The sequence below is a fragment of the Perca flavescens genome, chromosome 20 (genome assembly GCF_004354835.1).
Source record: "Perca flavescens isolate YP-PL-M2 chromosome 20, PFLA_1.0, whole genome shotgun sequence".
NCBI lineage: Eukaryota > Metazoa > Chordata > Actinopteri > Perciformes > Percidae > Perca > Perca flavescens.
The window spans coordinates 15523052-15546259 of NC_041350.1; the positions used below are offsets into that span (position 1 = coordinate 15523052).

The 23208-nt window shown below is 41.7% G+C and overlaps 1 protein-coding gene across 6 annotated transcripts in view; it reads right to left on the reverse strand.

Moving 5' to 3' along the window:
• The window catches only part of unc79 (unc-79 homolog, NALCN channel complex subunit), a 31777-nt gene continuing 8569 nt past the window's right edge, over positions 1 to 23208 (reverse strand). For 2 of the 6 annotated variants that reach the window (XM_028566601.1, XM_028566596.1), the window contains 43 exons: positions 22667 to 22755; positions 22220 to 22260; positions 21736 to 21764; positions 20398 to 20627; positions 20023 to 20194; positions 19650 to 19880; positions 19155 to 19345; positions 18226 to 18349; positions 17535 to 17675; positions 16844 to 17059; positions 16248 to 16475; positions 15770 to 15911; positions 15059 to 15138; positions 14821 to 14969; positions 14528 to 14685; positions 13126 to 13307; positions 12806 to 13007; positions 12487 to 12669; positions 11748 to 11816; positions 11044 to 11381; positions 10697 to 10879; positions 10383 to 10545; positions 10084 to 10233; positions 8733 to 9965; positions 7355 to 7456; positions 6805 to 6921; positions 6506 to 6608; positions 6276 to 6416; positions 6111 to 6149; positions 5890 to 6002; positions 5163 to 5248; positions 4601 to 4774; positions 4192 to 4260; positions 3995 to 4105; positions 2664 to 2768; positions 2487 to 2564; positions 2261 to 2350; positions 1992 to 2167; positions 1435 to 1618; positions 1132 to 1335; positions 894 to 971; positions 751 to 792; positions 1 to 632 (listed from right to left, as the gene is read on the reverse strand). In XM_028566601.1, coding sequence (XP_028422402.1) covers positions 444 to 632; positions 751 to 792; positions 894 to 971; positions 1132 to 1335; positions 1435 to 1618; positions 1992 to 2167; positions 2261 to 2350; positions 2487 to 2564; positions 2664 to 2768; positions 3995 to 4105; positions 4192 to 4260; positions 4601 to 4774; positions 5163 to 5248; positions 5890 to 6002; positions 6111 to 6149; positions 6276 to 6416; positions 6506 to 6608; positions 6805 to 6921; positions 7355 to 7456; positions 8733 to 9965; positions 10084 to 10233; positions 10383 to 10545; positions 10697 to 10879; positions 11044 to 11381; positions 11748 to 11816; positions 12487 to 12669; positions 12806 to 13007; positions 13126 to 13307; positions 14528 to 14685; positions 14821 to 14969; positions 15059 to 15138; positions 15770 to 15911; positions 16248 to 16475; positions 16844 to 17059; positions 17535 to 17675; positions 18226 to 18349; positions 19155 to 19345; positions 19650 to 19880; positions 20023 to 20194; positions 20398 to 20627; positions 21736 to 21764; positions 22220 to 22260; positions 22667 to 22755 — 7125 coding nt within the window. In that variant the 3' untranslated portion in view covers positions 1 to 443. The remainder of the gene's footprint in view (positions 633 to 750; positions 793 to 893; positions 972 to 1131; positions 1336 to 1434; positions 1619 to 1991; positions 2168 to 2260; positions 2351 to 2486; positions 2565 to 2663; positions 2769 to 3994; positions 4106 to 4191; positions 4261 to 4600; positions 4775 to 5162; positions 5249 to 5889; positions 6003 to 6110; positions 6150 to 6275; positions 6417 to 6505; positions 6609 to 6804; positions 6922 to 7354; positions 7457 to 8732; positions 9966 to 10083; positions 10234 to 10382; positions 10546 to 10696; positions 10880 to 11043; positions 11382 to 11747; positions 11817 to 12486; positions 12670 to 12805; positions 13008 to 13125; positions 13308 to 14527; positions 14686 to 14820; positions 14970 to 15058; positions 15139 to 15769; positions 15912 to 16247; positions 16476 to 16843; positions 17060 to 17534; positions 17676 to 18225; positions 18350 to 19154; positions 19346 to 19649; positions 19881 to 20022; positions 20195 to 20397; positions 20628 to 21735; positions 21765 to 22219; positions 22261 to 22666; positions 22756 to 23208) is intronic. The other 4 variants (XM_028566599.1, XM_028566598.1, XM_028566597.1 and 1 more) reach the window with 4 other exon arrangements.

Here is a 23208-nt window from a genome sequence, read left to right on the forward strand (position 1 = left end):
TTTAGAAAAACTCTTTAATTTTCCAGTTTGCAACCAAGCAACTTAAAAAGTGATAGAATATGAACGTAACAGAGTGAGCGTATCTAAGATTCAACGAGCATTTGCTTCCACACCCTCTATAACTAACATGGGTCTATAGAAATTTTCTTAGTCATCTACTGACTCTTCAAATCTGTTGAATACAACAGTTAGGCACCTAAAACAATTCTCCCACACAAGCCTGCCAAACCTTTAAATATCAGCTCCAGTGATCGTACTTTAAAATAGCATTTACTGTACATATACAGGTATTATACTAAAGTGCTGAAAATGATCCAGTCCAAATGAATCCCACACAGCATCAGTTTACAGAAGAGTCCTTTTTTTTGGTAAGAGGGTTCGGCCAGAGAGGATGCATGCAGGTATCAGGACCCAGAGTAGACTTGAGGTGACCACAGAGCAGGTCACATGGGGTAGAACTGCGAGGCAGCCTCAGACGACTGGATCTCCACCTGAGCCATCTTAAACTGGGTGCACTGAAGCCATTTGCGCAGAGCAAATGGAGGAGCTCCCGATGTCTGGCCCTGCAGACACTGGTGGTTCACACGGTTCTGGATGGCCTGGAGACGCAACTGCAACCCCGCAGATAAATGCTGATGAAGGAAGGAAGGGAAGATGACGTTTTAGTCTGAAATTATCTTAAGAGTAGCCACTCTTATACTATATACTATCATATTATTAATCTGTATCAAATTTTTTTTAAAGCCTTACATTAAGGTTTGACTGAATCATGGGTAGCCACATAGGGATTAGCTATAGGAAAGAATGAGAATGGATAAGTATTAGGTCATGTGTTAAGGTGATCATATATGTTAAATATGAGTTAATATATAGAAATATGAGTTATAGCAAACCTGGACAAAAATGGTTGAGTTGCACTCTTGCAGGGCTTCCATCAAACTAATGACATGAAGACACACCATCTCAACCATCTGTCAGAAAGAAATTTCAATCAAAACAGATTCCACATTATATATGAAACAAGAATTAATCCAAAACGTGACACTCTTCATATTTCACATACAAACAAGCACACCACATTTCCAGGCACCTTATTCTGACAGTTTCTGCCTTAAATAATAGAGCACTCACCACTTTGTTGTGGGCCATGAGCTGCAGGATGCTGGGTGTTACCCGACTCCAGAACTCCAGGCCAGTGAGGATGGCACTGGAGGAAAACTCTGTCTGGTTCTGGTTCTGCAGGGATGGAGCAGCGGCTGCCTGCTCGCAGTAGATGGTCCACAGCTGGGCAAACATGAAGGCGTGGAACAGAGAGCACATGTGCAGCACCGACGTCTGGGGACAGAGATCAAGATAAAAACATAAAAAGGTGGTCATAGATGATATTAACAGAACCTGGGTGGGGTATTTTGAAAGGGTTTGTTTCTTCCAGACCTTTGACTGTTCTGGGAAACCAATGAGGATGACTATAAGATGATCTGCAATGTGGGAGCCAGCATCTAGAGGGATGGGCATACAGGAGGTGGAGCCCTGGTGCAGGGCACAGTGTGTCAGGGAGCCCAAAAGTAGCCAGGACAGCTGACGAATGTGGGACACACACTCGATGAATTCTTTTGGCCTGCAGAGAAAAAACACAAAATTTCAGTTTCACAAATCCTCCTGTAATATATTCTATACCATTTTTTTTCTCATACTTCTCAGGATTATACTCAATATTTCACCATCAGTTAGCCTTTCTAACATTTGTGTTGGTTCACCCAATTTACATAAAAACTTATTGCTGGTGGTATCTAGATTTTTTCCTCACATCAAAACACCGTCAGCATTTTTTCTTTTTCTTATGGACATTCTTATGGATATCTCACAACCTGGACGAATAAAGCTAGATATCTCTAGAGATATATGGAAGGAAATGTATTTTTTTATTTAATTTGGATGGACTGACCCTTTAAGTCATTGAAACATTTCTAATCCAATTTTGTCATTCTTACCCTTGTTGCATTGTTGATGGCGGATGATAAAGCCAGGGAAGATAACGGACCACAGCTTTGTTATCACGGTGATTGCCTTTGCTGATCTCCATGGCGGCGACTTGTGCCAATCCCACTTTCAGGTTCCCCCCGAAAGTGTCCTCATGCAGCGGCTGACAGCAAGCCTTCATATGGCTCTGAATAGCAGATTTGGAGTAAGGCAATAATAAGGCTGAATAATAGGCAACATATGGAGATACATATAATAAGACACTACAAACAAGACTTACTTTAAGTTTGGTTAGCGTGTGCATATCTGCAATGAAGTCCAGGAGTTCACTTATGTATTGTCTCATGCATTCCATGGCTGCTGTTGTGCACTGTGGAGAACATAAATGAATCCTTATCCTTAACCTTATCCTTTAGGAGGAATCACAGTGGGGTCTATCTTTAGTTCCTGCTGTTTTATGAGGCTGATTCTAATAAGATGCAAACACACATCGACTAAAGACTTACCCCCGGCAGCGTTAAGATCATGTGCTTTTGGATGATGGTGGATTCTGCTAGCCGTGTACCGATATCTGCACAAACAAACTGAGAAATTCCACAGCAGGTTGTAGATTTGTATTCAAGATACACTGTAATTTATTTGGTTCTTGTAAACTGAAGTGCATAGAAGATAGCATTTTTTACCTGGACCAGCAGTAACAAGTTTGTGTCAGGCAGAGGAGACTTGAACTTGAGAGCCTGCAGAAGCTCCAACACCACAATGCGGGACATGTAGAACTTATCTCTTTCCTGGATGCGAGGAGATAGAGAGTGAGTAAATGTACTGATGCAGCAAGACTGCCTTTTTCTATTATCACTCTCCCTTACTCATGCTGCGAGGAGAGCATAAACTCTGTAGCCTGAATAGAGGGGGAAGAACAGGCAGTGAGAGGGGAGGGAGGAGAGGTAGGGAGACAGAGAATAGTGAAGCTGAGGAGTAGATTTAGGCCAGTCCAGATCTCTCCTCCCAGAGTCCCAGGCAGCTCAGATGAGGCTGTCAGGCTGCCTTCTCCCTCCCTGAGGACAGGCTGCTCTCTTTGTTCATCCCTTCCACACAAAGCCCAGCTGCCTGTTTACAAACCACACTGTCATCTTCTGGCTTCCACTTTGCCTCTCTCTTTCTCTATGCAGTCATGTTTGCTTATGTTAGGCGCAGGCACATGCTCTCATCTGCTCTTACAGAAAGCAGAGCTGCTTCTGACGCTCACTGTGTGTCTTTTTAATGTGCATACCTGTACATGGCACTCTCATAATTAAAAGTTAATGGAGCATGTCCATTTGGTAAATAGCAAATCATAAGCTGTTCTTAAGCTAGAGGGACCCAGTCGCATTTGGCGTCTAGTGCAATTCGGCTGTAACAAATGGTGCATGGTGTGACAAACTTTAGTAGGTCTGGAGAACCTGACTTTGTGTGCTTAAAAGCTGACCTCCAAAGATAACGTAACCACGCTTCCCAGAAACCTCACCTCTCAATAAAACGACTGCAAAGGACAGGTTCCAAAAGCAATTGCTCATAGTGACGCTAGGTTTTGAAAAGTGGATATTATACTGTGAGGAATTAAAGAGGGTGAAGAAAATCAATACTGCAGGAGACATAAAGCATGGAGCGCTGACAGTGGTGGAGGACTGTGGATCCATCTGGCCCCAACAGTGCAGACAGCCCTGGCTCCATCTCTGTCTGAGACAGCCACTCAGAAACACACGGTCGGCCCTAGCACACCAACCAATCATGTAAATCAATACTAGCTGATTGCCTACTTAATCATCTGTGACACATGGCCACATTTCTGGCTGACTGGAGTCAGGGAAGTAGATGTAGCACCAAAAGAGTGATGAGCGAAAGGCCTGCAAACAGGAGCTCAACATTTTTAACACTGCAGATTAGTTTGAAAGGTTTAACTCTTTCGAGACTGCATAACTACTGAATGTCAACACTATTTACACAAAAAATGACATGTAAACACACTCAAGAGTACCTTGTTGAAGGCTTTGTAACACAGTCCACACAGTTCTACGAGGTAGGAGAGACTGAACATGCCATACTGGATGACAAAGCTCAGCAGCTTGGAGAAAGGCTCCAGGAGGCTCTGTAGGGTGGAAGGAGAGGAGAAAGAGTTAGTATTAAAGGCCAGAATTTAATATATTAGCATGTAAAATTCTGCTCTGGGCTTACTCTGGTTGCATTTGTAGTTGGGATTTTCAGTAGACAAATGATTATCCTCAAACTGGAATCCATAGGGCACTAATGATACACGGATTGCAACAAAAAGAACAGTTGAAAAACAGTTGAAAAATCTTAAATGTAGGTACATAGGTTTTAAAATGCAAAATTTTACATGTGTTGCATGGTGCATAGCCATACAGTATTTCTGGACTTTAAATTTGTCTGCAGTGATAAATTGATTAGAGTACACTAATTTGACCCCCAAGGTCAAAAGTGTCAGAGTAAAATCAATTACAATTTTAAGACTCTAGTCCTATTGAACCCGACAAGGGCACTGCAAGATGCTTTTTCCTCCAGCCATAATCACATTAGACCATATCAGACCATGACTAAGTGAACGGAAGAGGTCGATGGCTACCTTCAGAGGAAGCACAGAGGGCAGTTTTGTGAGGAAGGTCTGGAACTGGTTGCAGATGGTTGTCCACAGGTTGCTAGGAGAGTCCATGGGGAGAGCCTCCATGAAGGTGGCAATGTTGTCCAGGCAATGCAGCATTGTGCCCCCTGCTGGCAGGCTCTTCTTGTTGTTCAAGCCCTGGAGGGCACAGAGGCACGAACCATAACAGGGTTATATAATGAAATTCTATAAGCGAAGATATTTCCATTTAACTGATCATTCAGTCCTGATCAATCACAACGCTCATGATGAGAGTGGGGGATTTAGGACACTGAAGCACAGATGATTGCTTGGATGAGCTAATGCATCAATGGGTTCTTATCTGTGTCATTTATTCAGCTTTAGCAGTAACAATAAACTGGTACAGTGGTGCAGAGTAAAGGCAGGTTTTCTTGAATGCTCCGATGGTTTGTTGTTTTAGATGGGCTTATGCTGTTCATGTAGCTGTAGCCACAAAAGTGGTTGCTTTGACAAGAGCTCCTCCTGCTGGTTAAATGACTCAATTGCATGAAGAAAAAAATCCCACCTCAAGCAGCATGTTGAGGGCAGCAACAGAACTCAATTCATTAAAATCAATCAGGGAAGATGCAAGTGTTCGCAGAAAACTTCCATCTGCAAAAAAAAAAGAAAGATAGACATGAAGGCGACAGTATGTCCAGTGGGAAGCTATTAAGTTAGTCTTATCAACATGGAAAAATAGATAAATTCAAATAAATATGTAAAGATACGCTGTAAAATATGCATCTGCTATAGGATTTAAAATGTAAGTGTTTAAAACGTAGTGCAACAGGTCAAAACACAATATGGTACATAAATAAATTATTTAATTAAGGAAATTATGGAATAGCAACTTGATCGATTGATCGGCAAATGTTTTTAGATTTAGACAATGCTGTCTGTTATAGGGTTGTATTCACTTTAATAAGAACAGGGTTATTTTTGTTATTAAAGATGTAAAAGTATGGTGATTTCAAAAAGGGTAAGACCCGAAAAGCATTTTGCTTCCTCCTACTCCCTTTCGGACAAGAGTATTTATTTATTTTGCTTATTCTTGCTTTTTCTTTTTCCATGGTGAACTACTTTTGTGACTTGTATTCTCTTTTGTCTTTTGTATTTTGTTCGAAATAAACTATTCATTATCATTATCAAAACACACAGAAATGAGCAGCTAAGACAAACTGTAAGTCTCTATAGAAATAGTACAGATACATTTAAAGGATTTTTCAGTTTAGTAGGCAGTGGTATGAGCAGACCTTTGATGTTACTCTGGAAGAGTTGGGGCAAGATGCCATTAGGGGCCAGCTGGTGAAACATACAGCGGAGGAACTGCTTGGCTACACCTGCTACATTCCCTGGGATCAACATACTGCAAAACAGACAGGCTGTGTTGGACAGGCACTTCACATCTATTATTAAACTCAGCCATAAGCACAGTGAACGCCAGTGTGAGCGTGACAGCTTTAATGTATCATACCTCTCAGCTTGTCCGGAAAAATTGGCACTAGATGCCAACCTGAAAGATGTTAAAGCAGCGGATTAGGACTCTGGGATGAATTATGCATGAGTTCTGAGGGCAAGTTATGAAACTTAATTTAACGGTGAAGTGCTGTGTGGATGTAGATTGCAGGAGCGGCTGTACCTGCCCACAGACTGCATGATGTCGAGAAGCATTGGTGCAGCCAAATCAGGGCTGAGGTGGATGAACATGGAAAGAACAACTACTGCAAGGCCGAGAGTCTCCTCGTCGTATTCCTCCAGCACGGCTGCACAGTCCCGACACCTGACGACATCGCATAGAAATACACCAGGCCAGTTTAAGCATTAAGATGAAGTTTCAAGACAGGTATAGCTGCTGATTGATTCATTCACCTGTCAGACATTGTGGTAGGCTGCTCATCAATGAACTCCTCGGGCGCAGGGACAAACATGCTGACAGTGCTTGGTGCAGAGAGCAGACTGGTCTTTGTAGGACCTGGAAAGAAAGGAAGAATATCAGTGATGACATTTAAAAAAACAGAAGGCTTTTGATAAGATTTAGTTATTAGATGCTGACCTCATTAGGTCAATGTTGGTTTACTTTATTTCTGTGTGTGTTTCTATGTGTTACTACTGTATGTCCATATATTTCCTCAAGGGGTCATTATGGGATAAAGTCTAGAGTGACTGACCCGTCTCCCAGGTGCTGATGTTGTGTGGCGCACTGGATTGGTGTTCCAGCTGTCTCTTCATTAGCTGGCTCATGGTCAGAGCTCCCAGAGAGCCTCGCTTCACCTGACGGTACTGAGCTAAAGGTCAGACACAGAAAGCGACACCTGGGGTGAAGTACCTGCTAAGACCGTTTCAGCAATACCAACAAGTGTATGTGTGGTTACATGGAAATAGGTAAGACACACATGTAAAGAGACGTCAATGTGATTTTATATCATAAGGACAAAATTATATATTTATATTTGTTATATTTTTTTTCCTGTATTTTCTCAGGAATTGTAATGGCTTTATGATAAGACGTCTAATAATATTATGTGATTTTATTGCATATTTCCAGCTCTAATGTGAATTTGCAAAAAGAAAGTATTTTATGTTGTTTCCACAAGTCATATATGAAATAGCTCACAAACTATTTAAAAATGGTCAATTATGGCCCTCATAATGATACCACAGCAGTCAAATTTATTGAGGTTCATAAGGAGACTGAGAAGCAAAGTATTTGGATCCTACTTGATACTGAAGAGCGGTGGCTTGTTTCAGGCATAGCAGCTTCGAGCGTTGGGGCTGAGGCAGATTCTCGTGGCTTTTCCAATGTAGACAGAACTTTGTGATCTGCAAGGCAATATGGGTAAATAATGGGCGGGGCATTGGCATCAGAATTTATGCCGTTTTATGCCAATAAAAAAACTGCTAAGATATGGACATTCAGTAGTAATAAGCACTACTTTTGCTACCATTAGGAGATTGTTAGTTTATTTAGTACTAATTTAATGGTTTCTTATGTGAAGTTTAGTGTTTTCTTTCCCGCACCACCAGTTTCAGATTTAGAAAATCAGTTTGCCGTTTGATCTTTGGTCTTGCTCTTCTACTTCTTTTATGTTAACTCAAATTATATAGTTTGACAACTTCTGATGTGTGCTGAAAAACCTCTAAAGCGTTAGTATGAATGGAAAAGATCAGTCAACACATACATAGAAACACACCACAGGACAACACACACCTAGAGTGGTTAGTTAAATACGTATTTGAGGCAGCTTACACATGTTTCAAAGTACACTTATATTCTAGAAACTTAAAGGAGCATACCCATGTGTTGGCAATATTCATCTCTATCCTACAAAGCATGTATCCTTTACACTTATGCTGTCCATTGTCGAATGCATTTTTTCCCAGCATGCCAGGCTGCCATTGGTTTCCATTTTATTTGGAATATGGAGTGAAAATCTATCAGTACACTGCTTGAATTGTGCTAGCCATTACAGTGAACATTAAGCCTGTATTCATTTTAGTCAAGGCTGCATTGTGTCATCATGTGGTAATATAATTAAAGTGCAGATTGATTAGAAAGGTCTGCACTACATTATCTCACATTGTTAATGTTACTTTGATAATAATAAAATAACCAATAAAATGTGATTTTTATAGCACACAAGAAATTGGAACATTAAAAAAACAGCAGAAAGAAGTGAAGTAATCTGTAAGTGATTTAACACAAGTTTTAATAGTCTGCTTATCTTTTATATTGCACGAAAATGGAAACTTGTCGGTGTCTGTAACCATGGAAAAATAAATTTCAAAACACATCAGCATGGTTTGTGAACTGTGACCTAAGGTATAGATGATTTGTAGTAAATGGGATACAACTTGAAGAAAAAAAACACTGGTATGGTCCTTTAAATTTAGTTCAAAGCATTGTAGTTTGAATGGTTGAAATACACACTTTTGACCACACTGTTCCAAAAGGTGATTATTGTGCTTTTATAAAAGGTACTGGATAAGCCTCCTCAAATCTTAGACATCACCTTAAAAAATCATGTTGAATGAAATTACACAGCACCTGACCAGAACCTGACCACCAAAATTATCTTTATCCATCCTTCCTTCTTACCGGTTTCTGTGCTCTGCTCACCGCCCAGCTTGTCGAACATATTAAACGTGATGTCCAGGTATTCCCTCTGGATGGCACTGACAGCTATCTTCCTCTGCTTCCGTTGTCGGGGAACAATCTGGATTTTAAACTCTGCCTCATCATTGTCATCCACATTGTCAGGTTTTTGGTCGCTGTCCGCTTCATCACCCATGTCGTCGTCCTCTTCATCATCCCCATCCTCTTCTTCTTCGTTGTTGCTGTCGCTCTTGCTTTTTTCTGGTGAGAAAAGAGGCTCTGCTTTGTCTTCTGGGATGTCCAAGAAGATGGTCCTACCAGAGGGACTTGTCCCTGGTCCCATCCCGGTCTTTACCTCGTCACACATGTCGTCTAGTGAGGTGTCGGGGACATTTGGGGTCTTCTTGAGCAAGTCTCTCTTCTGCTTCAGGGTCATTGGGCTTTCATGGCAGACATTTTCCAGTTGGTCAGGAAGATCCAGGGAGATGGTAGGAGTCACAGGCTTTGGCTTCTTTACCACAAGCGGTTGCTCTGAGCCTCCCTCTCCCACCCGCAGGTCACTGGAACAGTCCTCTACACTCACCTGAATCACAGGAGACAGTCGCAAAGTCTTGCTGCTAGCAGGAGAAGCAGAGAACTTTGGACTCCCGTTGAACTTGGAGGCTATGATGGTGTTGAGGTCAAACTCCTCGTCGCTCTCTACGATCCTCAGAGGAGGCAACTGTTCAAACACCAAGGAGTCGCTATCGGACATGGAGAGCAGTGAGTGTTTTTCTGGAATGGAGGTGCAGTCCGAGGAGAGGTCAATGAGGTCTTGGTCCTCCTTCCCCTGAGCTGATCCTCCTAGCGAGCCCAGGTCTAACTTGTCCTCAAAGGTCTCCATGCAGCTGAGGCGGACCTCTGGGATGACAGGCTTTGAGCCTCGCTGATCCACAGCATCACTGCCCTCCACTCGAACCGAAGAGCCATTAGATGAGCCTTTGCCCTGGTGCCTGCTGTGGGACGTGGCTGAGGATGGGGCCACAGGGGGCGCCTGCATGTCACAGCGATCAATGCAGGATTTACGTCGGTGTTCGTCCAGATTAAAGAGGATGGAGTCAGTGTTTGAAATGTCCAGAGACTTCTGCTTGTGCATGGCCTGCAACCGCTTCTTCCTGGTGCTCTCCTCCCTCACACAGTGCAGAATGCTGTCCTGAAGAGCACTGGTTTCACGGTACTCTGACAGCTCAATTTCACCTGATACACAGAAGAAAAATTATACTTTATCCCAGTGAAAGCGAGACCCTCCTGCAATTTCAAAAAAAGATGTTCTGCTGTTATACTATGTTTGACTCTGTAAGCCTCTGCTTCTTACTTTTCTTGGCATTCAGCTCTACCGGCTGGTACTTCACAGACTTGCTGCCACCAATCCTCTTCAGGCGGGCAAAGAAGGTCTGTGACTCCTTGTTAGCAGCACCAGTCGGCGTGTCATGGACATCTGACTCATCAAATACACTGTCCTCTTCTATCATGAAGAAAAAGTTAACATCAGTACTGCATTTAAGAGACAAACAAATCCCATCATGCCATTATAATCTACACGGTATTGTTCAGCAGACTAGGCATTTTAGAAGTCTGGTGTTGAGATAAACAACATCCTTTATTTTGATTCACCTTTTTCTTTCTCGCTGTAGCGGCTCATGTTAGAGTTGTCGCTGTAGAGGGGTCCTGCTGTAGCGTGAGGACGACAGCTGTGATACTGGGCATTCAGTGTGTTGATGGTGATGTGGATCAGATGGAGGACCACTTTACTCCCATCCATGTCTCTGTAAGGGTACTGTGGTGCATAGAAAAATATATTGTAATTTATACTGTATATCATAACTTATAAAGAAAATATTTAAGATTCAGCAATCACTTACAGGTGAAAACATATATTATCTAGGAGACTGAATGAATAATCCATGCACTGAAAACACAAAGAGTACCTTGTATAGGATAACTAGCAGGGCTTTGAGCCACATCTGTCTGATGTGTGGTCTCAAGGCCCAGAGAGAGCATCGAGGCGGCTGCTGGAAATAGTGTCTCAGCTGGGGACACGTGCAGTACTTCAACACCTGGACCACCAGGGGGAGCAGCTGCTTCCCCAAACAAATATTGTAGTCCATCACCTGGAAGAAACATTTCAATTCTTCAGCATTTGTGTTATTGTCATTTATTGTCTTACTAAACATATCAGTTAATCATTAGCTGCATACATACCCACACACACACAGACACACACACACTGTCACAGAATACCAAGAAAGGTGATGATAGATTATAGGTCAGTCACTTGTGCAATGCCGGCGATGAAGGCGTTGAAGCAGGTAGAGGTGCGCATCTTCTGAGGAGCAATCATGAAGCATCCCTCCTGTTGGTCATAGCCCAGCAGCACGTACAGGTGACGCTTCACTGTGTTGAAAGCCTTGGCACTGCCAATGTCGGCCTCCGCACTGCTCTGGTCTTTGGCCATGAATTTCATGAGCACCATGATAAGCTGGTGAACCGTCTGGTGATCAACGCCGGCGTCCTCAGGAAGCAGGTCTCTAATGATAGTGTCGTCCTCGGGAGACGGGGTCTGGCCTACAAAAGGGGCTGAAGCATCAGGGTTAAAGTGCGGGAGGAAACGTGCTGCAGACAGAGGAGAAGATGGGGAGAGGGAAGGGTGCAGGACCAGGGAGGCAACAACATAGAGGTGGGGGGAGTCAACTCATCCTGTCCACTTCTCTGAGACAGGTGGAGACATCATCATGCAATACACATACATCAGTGCAGCGTGTTCATGGAATATGTAGAAGGGGTAAACACAAAAAAATAACCAGCTAGCTGTTAGCAAGAGTTAGTGTAGGATGAAAAAACAATGACTGTCACAATAGAGCAAACATTGCTTTTTCATATTTTCTGTCAGAATTTCATGTTAGCTTTATTGATAATCATACTGCATTTTCCTCAATGTGATTATGAAGAATAATGTCTCAGATTTAGGTTGTTATTTACCTGGCAGGACTTTTTCTATCAAATCTCCCAGTGTCGGGGCAGAGTGCTCTTGCCTCGTAAGCCTAAGAGCTAAAAACCACATATGAAGAACACAATTTAGGAGAATGTTCAGGGGAGGTAGTACAGGACACGTGTCTGAGCGTCATCGTCACCAAATACATGTGAACACACAAACACATACACACAAAAAACACATATATGGCCTCAGGACAGTATAAAGTCCACATGTTATCAAGAATTAGATCTAATCCCAAATATCAAATCACATCTGTTTGAAGCCAACAGAAGAAGCATCTCCCAGACACTCAGACAGCCTTCTGTGCATAGCCAAAGATAAAATGAATGACATGGTTGGGAGTTACTCCTTTATTCAACAAAGTAGTATTTAGACATTCAAGTGAGATGAACGTTGGGAAGAGTGAGGGGAGAAACATTAGGAAAATGGGTCAACTTTGGTCAAATAGTATTTGCAAATTGCATTTAGTTTCACCCACAAAGAATAGAAAATGGGGCGTGATCACCAACTTGCTTCTCTACATATAAAGTGATAATAAACTGACTTAAAGATTCAGGCGTGGATTGTATCTGTGATGTCAAGTCGAACAAAGCACCTATGAGGCATTAAAGGTCTCAGAAGGTATTTGCAAATACTGCTCGACCACAGACTGAATGAAAGTGACAGATTCAGATTCAGATTCAAATTCATAGACAGATTAATGGGCTGATCTGTGCTACTCACGAATCCGGTTGCTCAGTGACTCAGGGAGTGAAAATGCCCGTTTAGACTCTGTTGGGCCTCCCTTTACACTGTCACGGAGCGAACGCACACTCTTCTGCCGATTCCTGGCAAAGCGGGCCCGTCGTATCTTCCACATTGCTGCATCGCTGAGGTTGGCTACGTTGGTTCGTACGGCTGTGATGGCTGTCAAAAGAAAGATTACAATTTGGAGCACTATTAGGCTGTAATGTTTATGTTACAATAAATATATTGACAAGAAACACGCAGAGTAGGTGGAGTAGCTGTAAAAACTCTGAATGTAGACATAGCAGCTACATACTAGTAGGGAAAGGGAACTCCTTGTTGCAGTCCAGGTGTAACTGAGCCTCCAGAGATAATGTTTCAAAGCGGTTGACAAAGAACTCCCAGCTCAGCGCAGGAACGTCTTTCTTCAGGAAGTGCAGCAGCAGGAGCTTGCTCAGGATGATGGGCCGATCCCTTACAACAGTGTCGAACTGGAAATCCAGGCACAGGCATAACCCCTGTATAATAAACAACAGCCACATGTAAATACACAGCAGGATATGGGTATATGCAGCTACATGAACACACATTTAAGTCCAATAAGCATTGGACTTAAATGGGGCCTAACAAGGTCACCTGCAGGGCCGGCCTCTTGATGGTGTCCAGCAGCAGTCTGGCCCGGGTGGCCACAGCTGGGTTGACGTCCTCCACAGAGGCCAGGAAGCAGCAGAAAGCATGGGCTAGAGAATACTTCAGCAAGTGGTTTTTCGTCACCGCACCGATGTCCAGAAACCGACACAGCACCGCTACCTTCTCCACTGGGAGTTTTCATAAGAATACAGAGTGTATAGGAACATCAGACAAATTACACAATAAGAAGAGACAACTGAGCTGCCACATGTCCGGCCATAATTACCTAGATATAAATAAACAGAACAGGCAATGAAGTCATTGATGAAGATAAGTTAATGTATAAGCTACTACTGTATTTCTATGTCATCATATTGGTCTTCACATAATGCATAGGCATGTCAATATGAATTATGTTTGTTAAAGAAATGAGAAAGTATGTAATAAATTATATAAATACTATGAAACATCAGTTAAAAGATATAATCTGTTTATGCATCTTTGATATGTAACATTTATAAAGAGAGGTAAACAAAAAGTCTCGCTGTTCATCTTTCTCTATTTTTATCGTAACAATATAGTTTCTATAATAAAAAAAAAGGAGATCCTTCCAGTAATTTTTGCCGTTATTTATTATGACTCACGTTGAAATCTAAAAATAGATGTTTATTCTGAAATCCATAAACTTTCACCCACTCTGGGCTGACAGATAGCACCAAGTGTTGACCACTAGGTGTCAGTGTGGTGGTCAAGAGACATTACAGAGTAGCACCACATTGCCTGTTGGTCCCATTTAAGGTTATATATATATAATGTGGTCATGATATAGACCATCAGCATTTGAACATGTCATTATGGTGTATCATTTTACTAACGTGGAAAGACTGAATGACAGAATTTATTTTATTTATCATTTTCTGGAGTATTTATATACACAATAGGCTAATAACCTTCTTTACTATTTAATATTTTCTGTATGTTTGGGGCTCGTCTCCTGTTTCCCTATTTTCATCCATTGAGTAAGAGGACCTGTCCTCTGTCTCAAGGTCATACAGCTCCTCTCTGCCAATCACAAGGCAAGAAAAACCTTCGATTCCTCTTTGCCGCCCGTTTCAGCCACACGGTAACCATGACAACTGAAGGAGGAGATGTGGGCAGGCAGTGGTTTAGGTAGCATATTATATAAGCAGACTGGGGGTCTTTGTCTAACGGTTCAATCATACACAACCCCTTCACTTGCAAAAATAAAATAAAAAAATAAAAAACCGACGGTTTAGTCCAGTCATCATGATGAGCTTGATGAGGTGTTAATACTTGCATATGAGGTTGTACACTGTATGTCTCATCTTGAGAAATAAATGCAGCTATCAGATACATAACATAAGTAATATATATGCCTCTCTCTCACCTGCTTCAAACCGTATTTTCCAGTCTTTGCTGTTAAAGTTTGTGTTGATGAGGTTCCAAAAGATGTCTGCCCCATGCGACAGAGACAGAGCATGGAGAAGCTGAGGCACAGCCATGGAGGCCAGCTGGCAAAACTCTGACTTCAACATGGACCACAGACTGTAACACAAACACCAAGTTAGACACACCACCAAGTTAGACAGACACACACACACACACACATTGCTTTCAAGCAGTTGGTTAAATACAACAACTTTACAACAATTTTGATTAAAAAGACCTGACAGCCCACACCTCGGGATGAGCATCTTTTCCTGGATGTAGGCCAGGAACTGGGGGTGATCCTTGCGGGCAAGGTACAAACACTCTCCATGGAGACACAGGATTCTCAGACAGTTCAGCATGTTGAACAAAATGTCAGGCTCCTCAAACTTGGACATGTCCTGAATACAAAGGAGATGTGTGAAATAAATCACAGAAAATATTCTTGAATCCGGTCAGCCTCCAGACCTCGGTTTTATTATACAAGTACCTGCAGAATGGTGTATATGAGCTTCAAAGACACAGGGAGCTGCTGGTAGGAGAACTTCTTATCAGAGTTATTCTTCATGGCTGGAAGGAAGAGTGTAGTGTTAGAAACAACTAAACTTTCAAGTTACTCTGCACTATCGCAGAGCAGACATGGTTGAATGAGTGTGAAACATATCAATGCAAACACGAGATACCACTCTCACATCTGTAAGATAAATGTGGAAATGGAGCTAGTAACCAGTTAGCTTAGCTTAGTATTAGGACTAGAAGCGGGCGGAAACAGCTATTTCTTGGCCGGGAGCAGTATATTTTCGTTGGTTGCAAGATTCTAGAAAGTCACTCCACCTGGCGAAGAACTATGGCAAGACTAGCTACTAGCGGTATCTTTATATTTACCGTACAAGCATGAGAGTGGTATCAATCTTTTCTAACTCTCCACAAGAAAGCAAATAAATATATTTCCCAAAATGTTGAAATATTCCTTTAAATATGAAGCTACAGATAGCCACCGGTAAATGTACTGTAGCTAATAGGTTAGCTTCATGGATACTATGGGTTAGCTTAGCTAAAGCAAACAAGCATTTTTTTCCAAAATGGTGACGTATTCCTTAATAAGGATTATTGGTATACCTCTGGCAGATAACGATGAAGAAATGATATTTTGTTATGACACTTAATGATTTTTAACATTGTGTACGGAACTGATACACACATGGGTTATCAGGAGAATGGTTACTGGGGTTGTCAGTGTGCGCGCCACATGGGTTGTCTCCTTCCTCACTTGCGTTCTCTGCACCGAGGCAGAATTCTGGCTGAGACAACAGCAAGGTTTCCTCCAAACTATCCGTAGGTTCCTGTAGAGGAAATCAAACACTTTCAAAATCTTCTTTATATGTTTCATACACTCATCAGTAATTCAGCTGAGCATGACATAGAGTCATTCACAAGTAATTTTAAAACTATTAAAATTATTTGTAAGTTGACAAAAACAAAGAGAGACAGAGTTTAAATTAGAAATTTGTGTTTTATGTCATCTACGACAACATTGGTTCAGCCAAGGCACAGTGGTGTTTTTGGTTGCATTGTGGTAGGAGACACTGGGGCTAAGTGACATTGATTTTAAAGCCTTACCTGCTTAATGCACAGGGTTTATTTATATCAGACATATGCAAAATCATGCTGTGTCTCACCACAAGGCGAATCTCTTCTCGGGGGGTCAGTCTCTCCAGGAGCTCACATCCCAGCTGGTAGCACAGTATACTGGATTGGCACAGGCTGCACTCCAGGGCCTTCTCATCCTTCTGGCAGGTGTGTGAGCCCCCCCAAGGGGCCTGAAAGACGTTGTTGATGATGCCCACAATATCCTTCCCCAGGCTGCTGTCTAGACCCAGCATCACACCGTCATCCTGGAGCTCCATCTGGAACAGCAAGGGATAGGGCCGTAAAAAAAGGGGAAACAAAAAGTGGAGCACAACGCACACATATCAAGATCCCACCTGTGGGCATTGTTGTCATTATCCTTTATATGAATGAACAAGAAGATGAATTGTGTACAAATAGACTTCAGTGGACATCCTTGGCATATGTTTAGTAATACAATATGATAGTGTTTGCATTATAAGATGTTTTGTTATTCTCATACAAATACTTATAATATATACCATATAAAGTCCCTTTAGAAGTATGGTAGAAATATCACGATTTAGCATCATAAATAGACCCGTAGTCCCTTTAGGAATATGATCATTATCATTTTAGCAATTTTTCATCAGGAAGGTGTGGTCACCTGCTTTAGGATGAGGTCAAACATGAGGATGAAGCAGCCAAGGTTCATGTCATCATCATCACAGTCCAAATCCAGAGCGCAGTGGCCGGTGGCGTGACCCAGGTTTTTAAAGGGGCTGCAGCGCAGGGGGCTGCGGAATGGGCTCCTGAAGGGGCTGGGGAACGGACTGAGGGTGTTGTGCTGCCCATGGCGTCCTGGATCTGACACCACGCTCACCTACAAGCAAAGAGAACAGTAAAATATATATGTTTGACTTCATATTCAAAGCATTTATGCCATCTGCTACGTTCCCCTGTTACTGTCAGATATAATGACACATGAGTGCAGAGTTGCTCGGCCATAAATTTCAATGATAAATCTACATCACAGTCAAGTTCAAATAAGCCCTTTAAGAGAGCTATATTTAGACATTGGAGGTTACCATGGCAACATACAGTACATCTCAATGAATGGTATACAATAGAAGCAAGAAAGGAGTAGAAATGTGTCATAATCCTAAGAAGGCATTTGACAGAATGCAAAATAACTAGAAAAAAACTAATAATAACATCAAGTCAGTAGAGTGAGGTGTTTTTTTTGGAATATACTATAAGTCCTGGCTTGTTACTGGGATACAAATAAATCAAAACGAGCTTTGAACCCTCATATCTTTCTTTTGTGGGAGTAGTTTTGGCATTGCTTTCTCCCTTACCCTGCGAGCCCCAGTGTTGCCAGTAAGATCTGAGGCGCGTGCCTTCCTCTGATTGGCCAGCTCCTTCAAAGAGTTCACTCCATCAGAGAACATCCCGATCAGCAGCTGAAGAGGCACCACAATGTCCAGCTCTGACAACACCTGGGTCCAAACAAAACACACAAATGTTTGAAGGGTCCATTCACACTAATCCTAAAAATATTTTTCTCCTTACTATGCAGATGGCTAGCTTTTTTAAATGTATTTTTTCTATGCTATAACATAAACACTACATGCATGGCTGAATACCTGTAGAGTCAAATTGGGCACCACTTCACTGTTTGATTTGAATGTGACCTAATAAATGAGGGTAAATGAATGCAATCTTTTGATCATAGTGGTGACAGAAAACTTGAAATTGATCCATGTATACAAGACAGCAAGCTGTGAGTGCATATGGGATGAAAGACAAAATCCCTCCTATCTCTCTCAGTCTCATTCAGTGACCCAGATCCATATTCAGCAGGGCCCCTGCCCAAACTCTCACACTCTATGACAACCTGTTCAATTCACACGCACTGTGGACAGAACCGCAGGATGTCAACTGGACATGATACAGCGTGTGTTTGTGTGCATGCATGCGTGTGTGTGTGTGTGTGTGTGTGTGTGTGTGTGTGTGTGTGTGTGTGTGTGTGTGTGTGTGCGTGCTTACATGCAGCCACAGCAGAGCCTGCTCTTGCACAGACGCTGGGTAGCCAGAGAATCTGCAGCTGATAAAGCCAAACATTTCTTCCATGGAGAAGGGCAGGGGGCACAGCTCAATATCAAACATCTTACTGTAAGCAAAAGGCAAAACACAATATTACATTCCTCAGATACAGTTACACAATCACAGTGATATTCAGTTCACTCCTGTTATTTTTAATGTTCTTCCATGTTACAATTGTGTTGTCCTCACACTGCCTCTGTTTAATTTCCCCTTCCTCTTGTTTTTACATTTCAGTTTGTACACAGTTTAACCAGACAAGCTACAATATGGTAATTGCTAACCTGTTCTCCTGCTACCAGTCTTTTTGCTAAGCTAAGCATCAGAGTGGTATCAATCTACTTTCTGCAAGAACATTTTCCAAAATATCAAACTTCTCAATTTGCTTAGCTTTTCACTGATGGTACACCTACTATTGATAAGCCCCTTAGTCCAAAATGCATCCACCTCTTTAATCTGAAATTTTTCCGTGCTTTTTCCAAAAGCTAGCATCATGCATTATAGACCATTGAGACTGAAAAGAGTATTTTTGGAAAAGAGCCTTCTTTGACGATTCTGTGGAATTCACACCAATCATTTATCTTTAATGTTTGCACTACTAAAAATACATATCTGTTATCAGACTGTATTGTAGCTGCACTGGAAATATCTTGACATCATGTCATGATGTAAGGAATAAGAAAAATACACCAGCAAATGACAAAACAGAAACCAAGGCACTGATTTGTCTGTTAATTCTGTATGTAAGGTATATCAGAATAAGCACAGTTACAACTAACTTACAAGAACTTTCAAATCTGCTTATATGCAAATAGAAATGTCTTTATTACAGGAATAGCAACTACAATATGAAAACACTTGAGGTGGTGGATTACCTGAGCACTTCCCGGAACTCTTTGAGCTGGTGGTCGGGCACCTCGGTGCGAATGGACTCCAGCCACTCAGGCATAAAGCACTCCCACAGTGGTTGACTGATGACATTGTAAGGTATCAGACACAGGATCCGGTTCAGGCCCTCCTTCAGCTGGGTCACTGTGCTACATGACTTGTCCCAATATCCTCCCACCTGGGGAAAAGTGTGCATGTACTGACTTAGATCAAACACAGCCAAGAGAGTTCAGATGGTGACCTGCCCTCCATATTTTAATAAACCTCAGCCCTCAGTGACATGCTGATTTAATGATATGTATAGCTGCTGCACACTGCAACATGTTCAAATATGAATATTTGCAGTAATAATGTTCCTGTTGGTTGTTTTTTCTGAATATAACCTTTTCCCACCTACATCCACAGCCAGTATCAGCACCTACATCGGCTATGATTCCTTAACCATATACTGTGTGTTTAGTTAACCTGGATCTTGGCCTTACCCTGGCAAACTCAACAGGCTTGGGCAGCAGACACATGACCATGACATCAAATCGCACTTCACACACTGTCTTTAGCCACTTAGTGACAAACTGCGGCTTTAGCTTCTCCACCAGGCTTCCAACCTCATCGTCCATCATGTAGGCGGTGGAGTGAAACCACTGGAAGACCATGCTGACCAGCCGAGCCAGACTCTCTGTTGGCGTGTTCTCATTGGGTGTGCACAGGCTCACCTGCAGATGTGAGTGAAGGTCAGAGAAGCAAACTAATCAGTCAGGTAACCAAGTATTTAGCAGGGTAGCGATAAGAGGCCATGCACTGTACACATCCTTATCTCTCAACTCCCTGTTATTGACAGACACTGTGATTACACACCAGGAACCAGATGCCAAACTGACTGAGGAGCCGCTGGTCGTGCTGGTCGTCCTCCTTGTTGTCAAACTCAATATTGTCCAGAGAGTGGTGGGAGGCGGACAGGCCCATCTGACGGCGCCTGTTCATCTCAAACTCACGCTGTTCTGCATGAATTTCTGCCTCCTTGAGAAGGCTGGATGGACATGGGGAGGATAACAGAGGATTCAGAGAGGAAGACATTAGAGAGAGTCATATTGATACATCAATATATACATATACATTAATCATCTAATTTCATGCAGTATTGTTAAACATATATTCATGTAAAAACAGCATTAGAGGCATATGCCCTGTAACTGTGGCTGTGGTATGTCAGTGTAAACACTGTGAATGTACCTTATAACAGCTTCCACAGTGCACACTAGCTCCTCCGCTCCACACTCCCTGGTGTTGATGGGAGGGGGCGAGGTCTGGTAAAGATGGGTCTCCGCTGCAGCCCCCACCTCACTACTGTGGTGGTTGACATGGCAACGCTTGCAGTAGCGGACAGGCCGGTTGCCATGGCGCCCACAGCAGCCAGCCGAGAAGCAGGTGACTACAGCCCTCCTAACATGAGAGCTACAATTCTACAAAGCCAAGAAATGGGAAAGGAGGAGGAGATTAGTCGATTTTTTATTCTTGGCAGTAGGCAACAAAATAAAAATATCCCACAATCACATCAAATCAGCCAATAATGTATTATGACAAGCCTCTAAAAATAAATATATTTACAGGCCTCAAAAGCAACTAACTGCTCTGAATATGAATATGGTCCTTTCCAATACGCATTTGTTCAGAGATGTTGATCTGTCCGCATCTGCAATGATAGAAAAACTCTTTATGTGTCCCTACGGTGTCTCAGGTTTCTAAAAATAAAAGGCATGGCACTAGAGAACCATCCTAATCTGATCAGCCTCTAATCTTGTGCCATTAGAGGGATGCAGTGCTCCCTATCAAATTAACATATCTGTCCTCTGATGGTGAGTTCTCTCATTCACCCATCCAGCTTTCAACAACCAAAAACACTACCCTGATGTTACCGATGTTGTTGTTGCTTATCATGGTATATTTATAAGAAGCTATTTTCAGATGAAGATGAACAAGCTGGTGTAAATCCAGGTGGGAGTTTAAAGGGCTTTCTGAAATGAGTGTGACAAAGCCTGATCAGAAAGGGAGGCTGTGGATCATAAACTGCTGGACAAACCAGAGTGGAGGCCAGCTGTTTCCCCTGACATCGGACGGATGCTCGGCCTGACGGGAATACCTGAGATCATCTCACACTCAGTTTTCCCGGTGTCTCCCTGGAAACCAGCAGGGAGCACCCTCAGCAGTGTGTTCAGCAACAGCGAACAAACATCACCCCCCAGCAGCTTCATTTGAAATGATGTGGCCTTTACTGAGCTGTTCCAGTGAATGGACTTCTCAATGAAGAAAACATTTCCAGTTCATAAATAAATCATCTTGCTACATATAATAGGTAACAATGGATTTTATGAAACGTCTTCCTCCACAAGGTTCTATGTGTTTGTTTTCTGTGTTAAAATCACTTAAAGTGCAGTTTAAGGCAAGACTTCATTATGTAGAGAGGTTAATCAGTAACAACAAATCACTGCAAAGGTTAATTTGTCCTTAATATGGAGAGACATTGAGAGAGTAGGCATTTGCAAATACAAATATACAAAATACAAATCTTACCTTCTTTTGACAAATGGCAGATATTTCTGCTGCAAAGACAAATTAACAAAACATTTTGTTAAAAAAAAGAAGTAGCTTTTTTTGTCATGTGTCATTGGAAAATGACAACTTTTCCTAAAACTTTATATGCAATTTATAGCAGCTTTTATACATTGCACATACCTAAAAAGTACAAATTAATGACATTTTAAAAAAGTACTAGAAAAGGTTATATTATTATAAACACCTCTGTTTAAGTATATCCTCAGATGACTAAACTTTAAGTATCAGATTTAACTATGGCTTAAACATATTCAAAGTAAAGGAACATGTGCACATATAATAACCTTTGTCCTTTGTCATATTAAAATGCTAAAAATCTTTCTGTATATAGTACATTATACTGAATATATTCTAAATATGTCCCGTTTATATGTCTATGTGTCTGTGGGGAGCAAGACAAACTGAGAGACACTCAAACACCTTTTTGTTTGTGAACGCTCACCTTGGGGAAGGAGTACATCAACAAGCCATTCAGCGTGGTCTCTGAAAAGGTCAAAGAAATTAATAAATAATATGATAATAAATTGATTTATAGGCAAACTGCTCAGCATACAATTCCACCTAGTGTATACACAGCAGTCTCAACTTAGTAACAGAGCTGGCAAACAAAATATCTTCCCTCAATATCAAAGAAAATACAAACTGCAGAGCCATGCAATTATAACATGTACTATACGCTGGAGAAAAGAGAAACAAGTAGTTGCGTGGTTTCGTGATGATGATCTCATTATCAGCGTGAGGGAATTAAGTAACCATGGTGATGTATTTTCCCTGGGTTAAAGTGAGGAATAATGAGGCAGGCAGTAGGTGATGTATGTTTTGAATGGCAGCTCATTGAAGGAGGGGGAGAATCTAGGGGATGGGGAAAAGAGGTAAAACAGACTCATACCCCGCTATCCTCTGGCTGCACTCCTCGCATATATAAAGAGGAGGGGGCTTGTCTCCCAGGGCAACAGAAAGAGTAGGATCTATACACATCTGCAAAGTAAGAAAGGTAGAGTTAGAATATGGATGGGGTATTTAAAATGTGAACATACTTTGAGGTTTAATTTTCATACAAACAAGAGAGAAATAAATCATTTCTGCTAATTTAGGGACTGTACAAAAATGATCTGGTGTGGAGGGGGACTGAACATTATGCTTCAATTTTCAAAAAGTAATATGACATTTGTACATATTATTTTGACATTAATAACCAAAAGTGGATGAAGTGTTTAAGATGGTGCATTTCAATATAAACCTTGTTAATGAACTTATAATTTGTACATAACTACCAATGGAATAGAATTAAACATAACAAAAGGATACATCCTGTTTAGCAAATACTCAGCCATTCTTTATTTTGTGTCACTGTGTACACTGCAGAATAAAGTCAAGGTGAAAGTTGCTCTAGAATAGTGATAAATATAACAATAGTGACGTGCTCTCTGA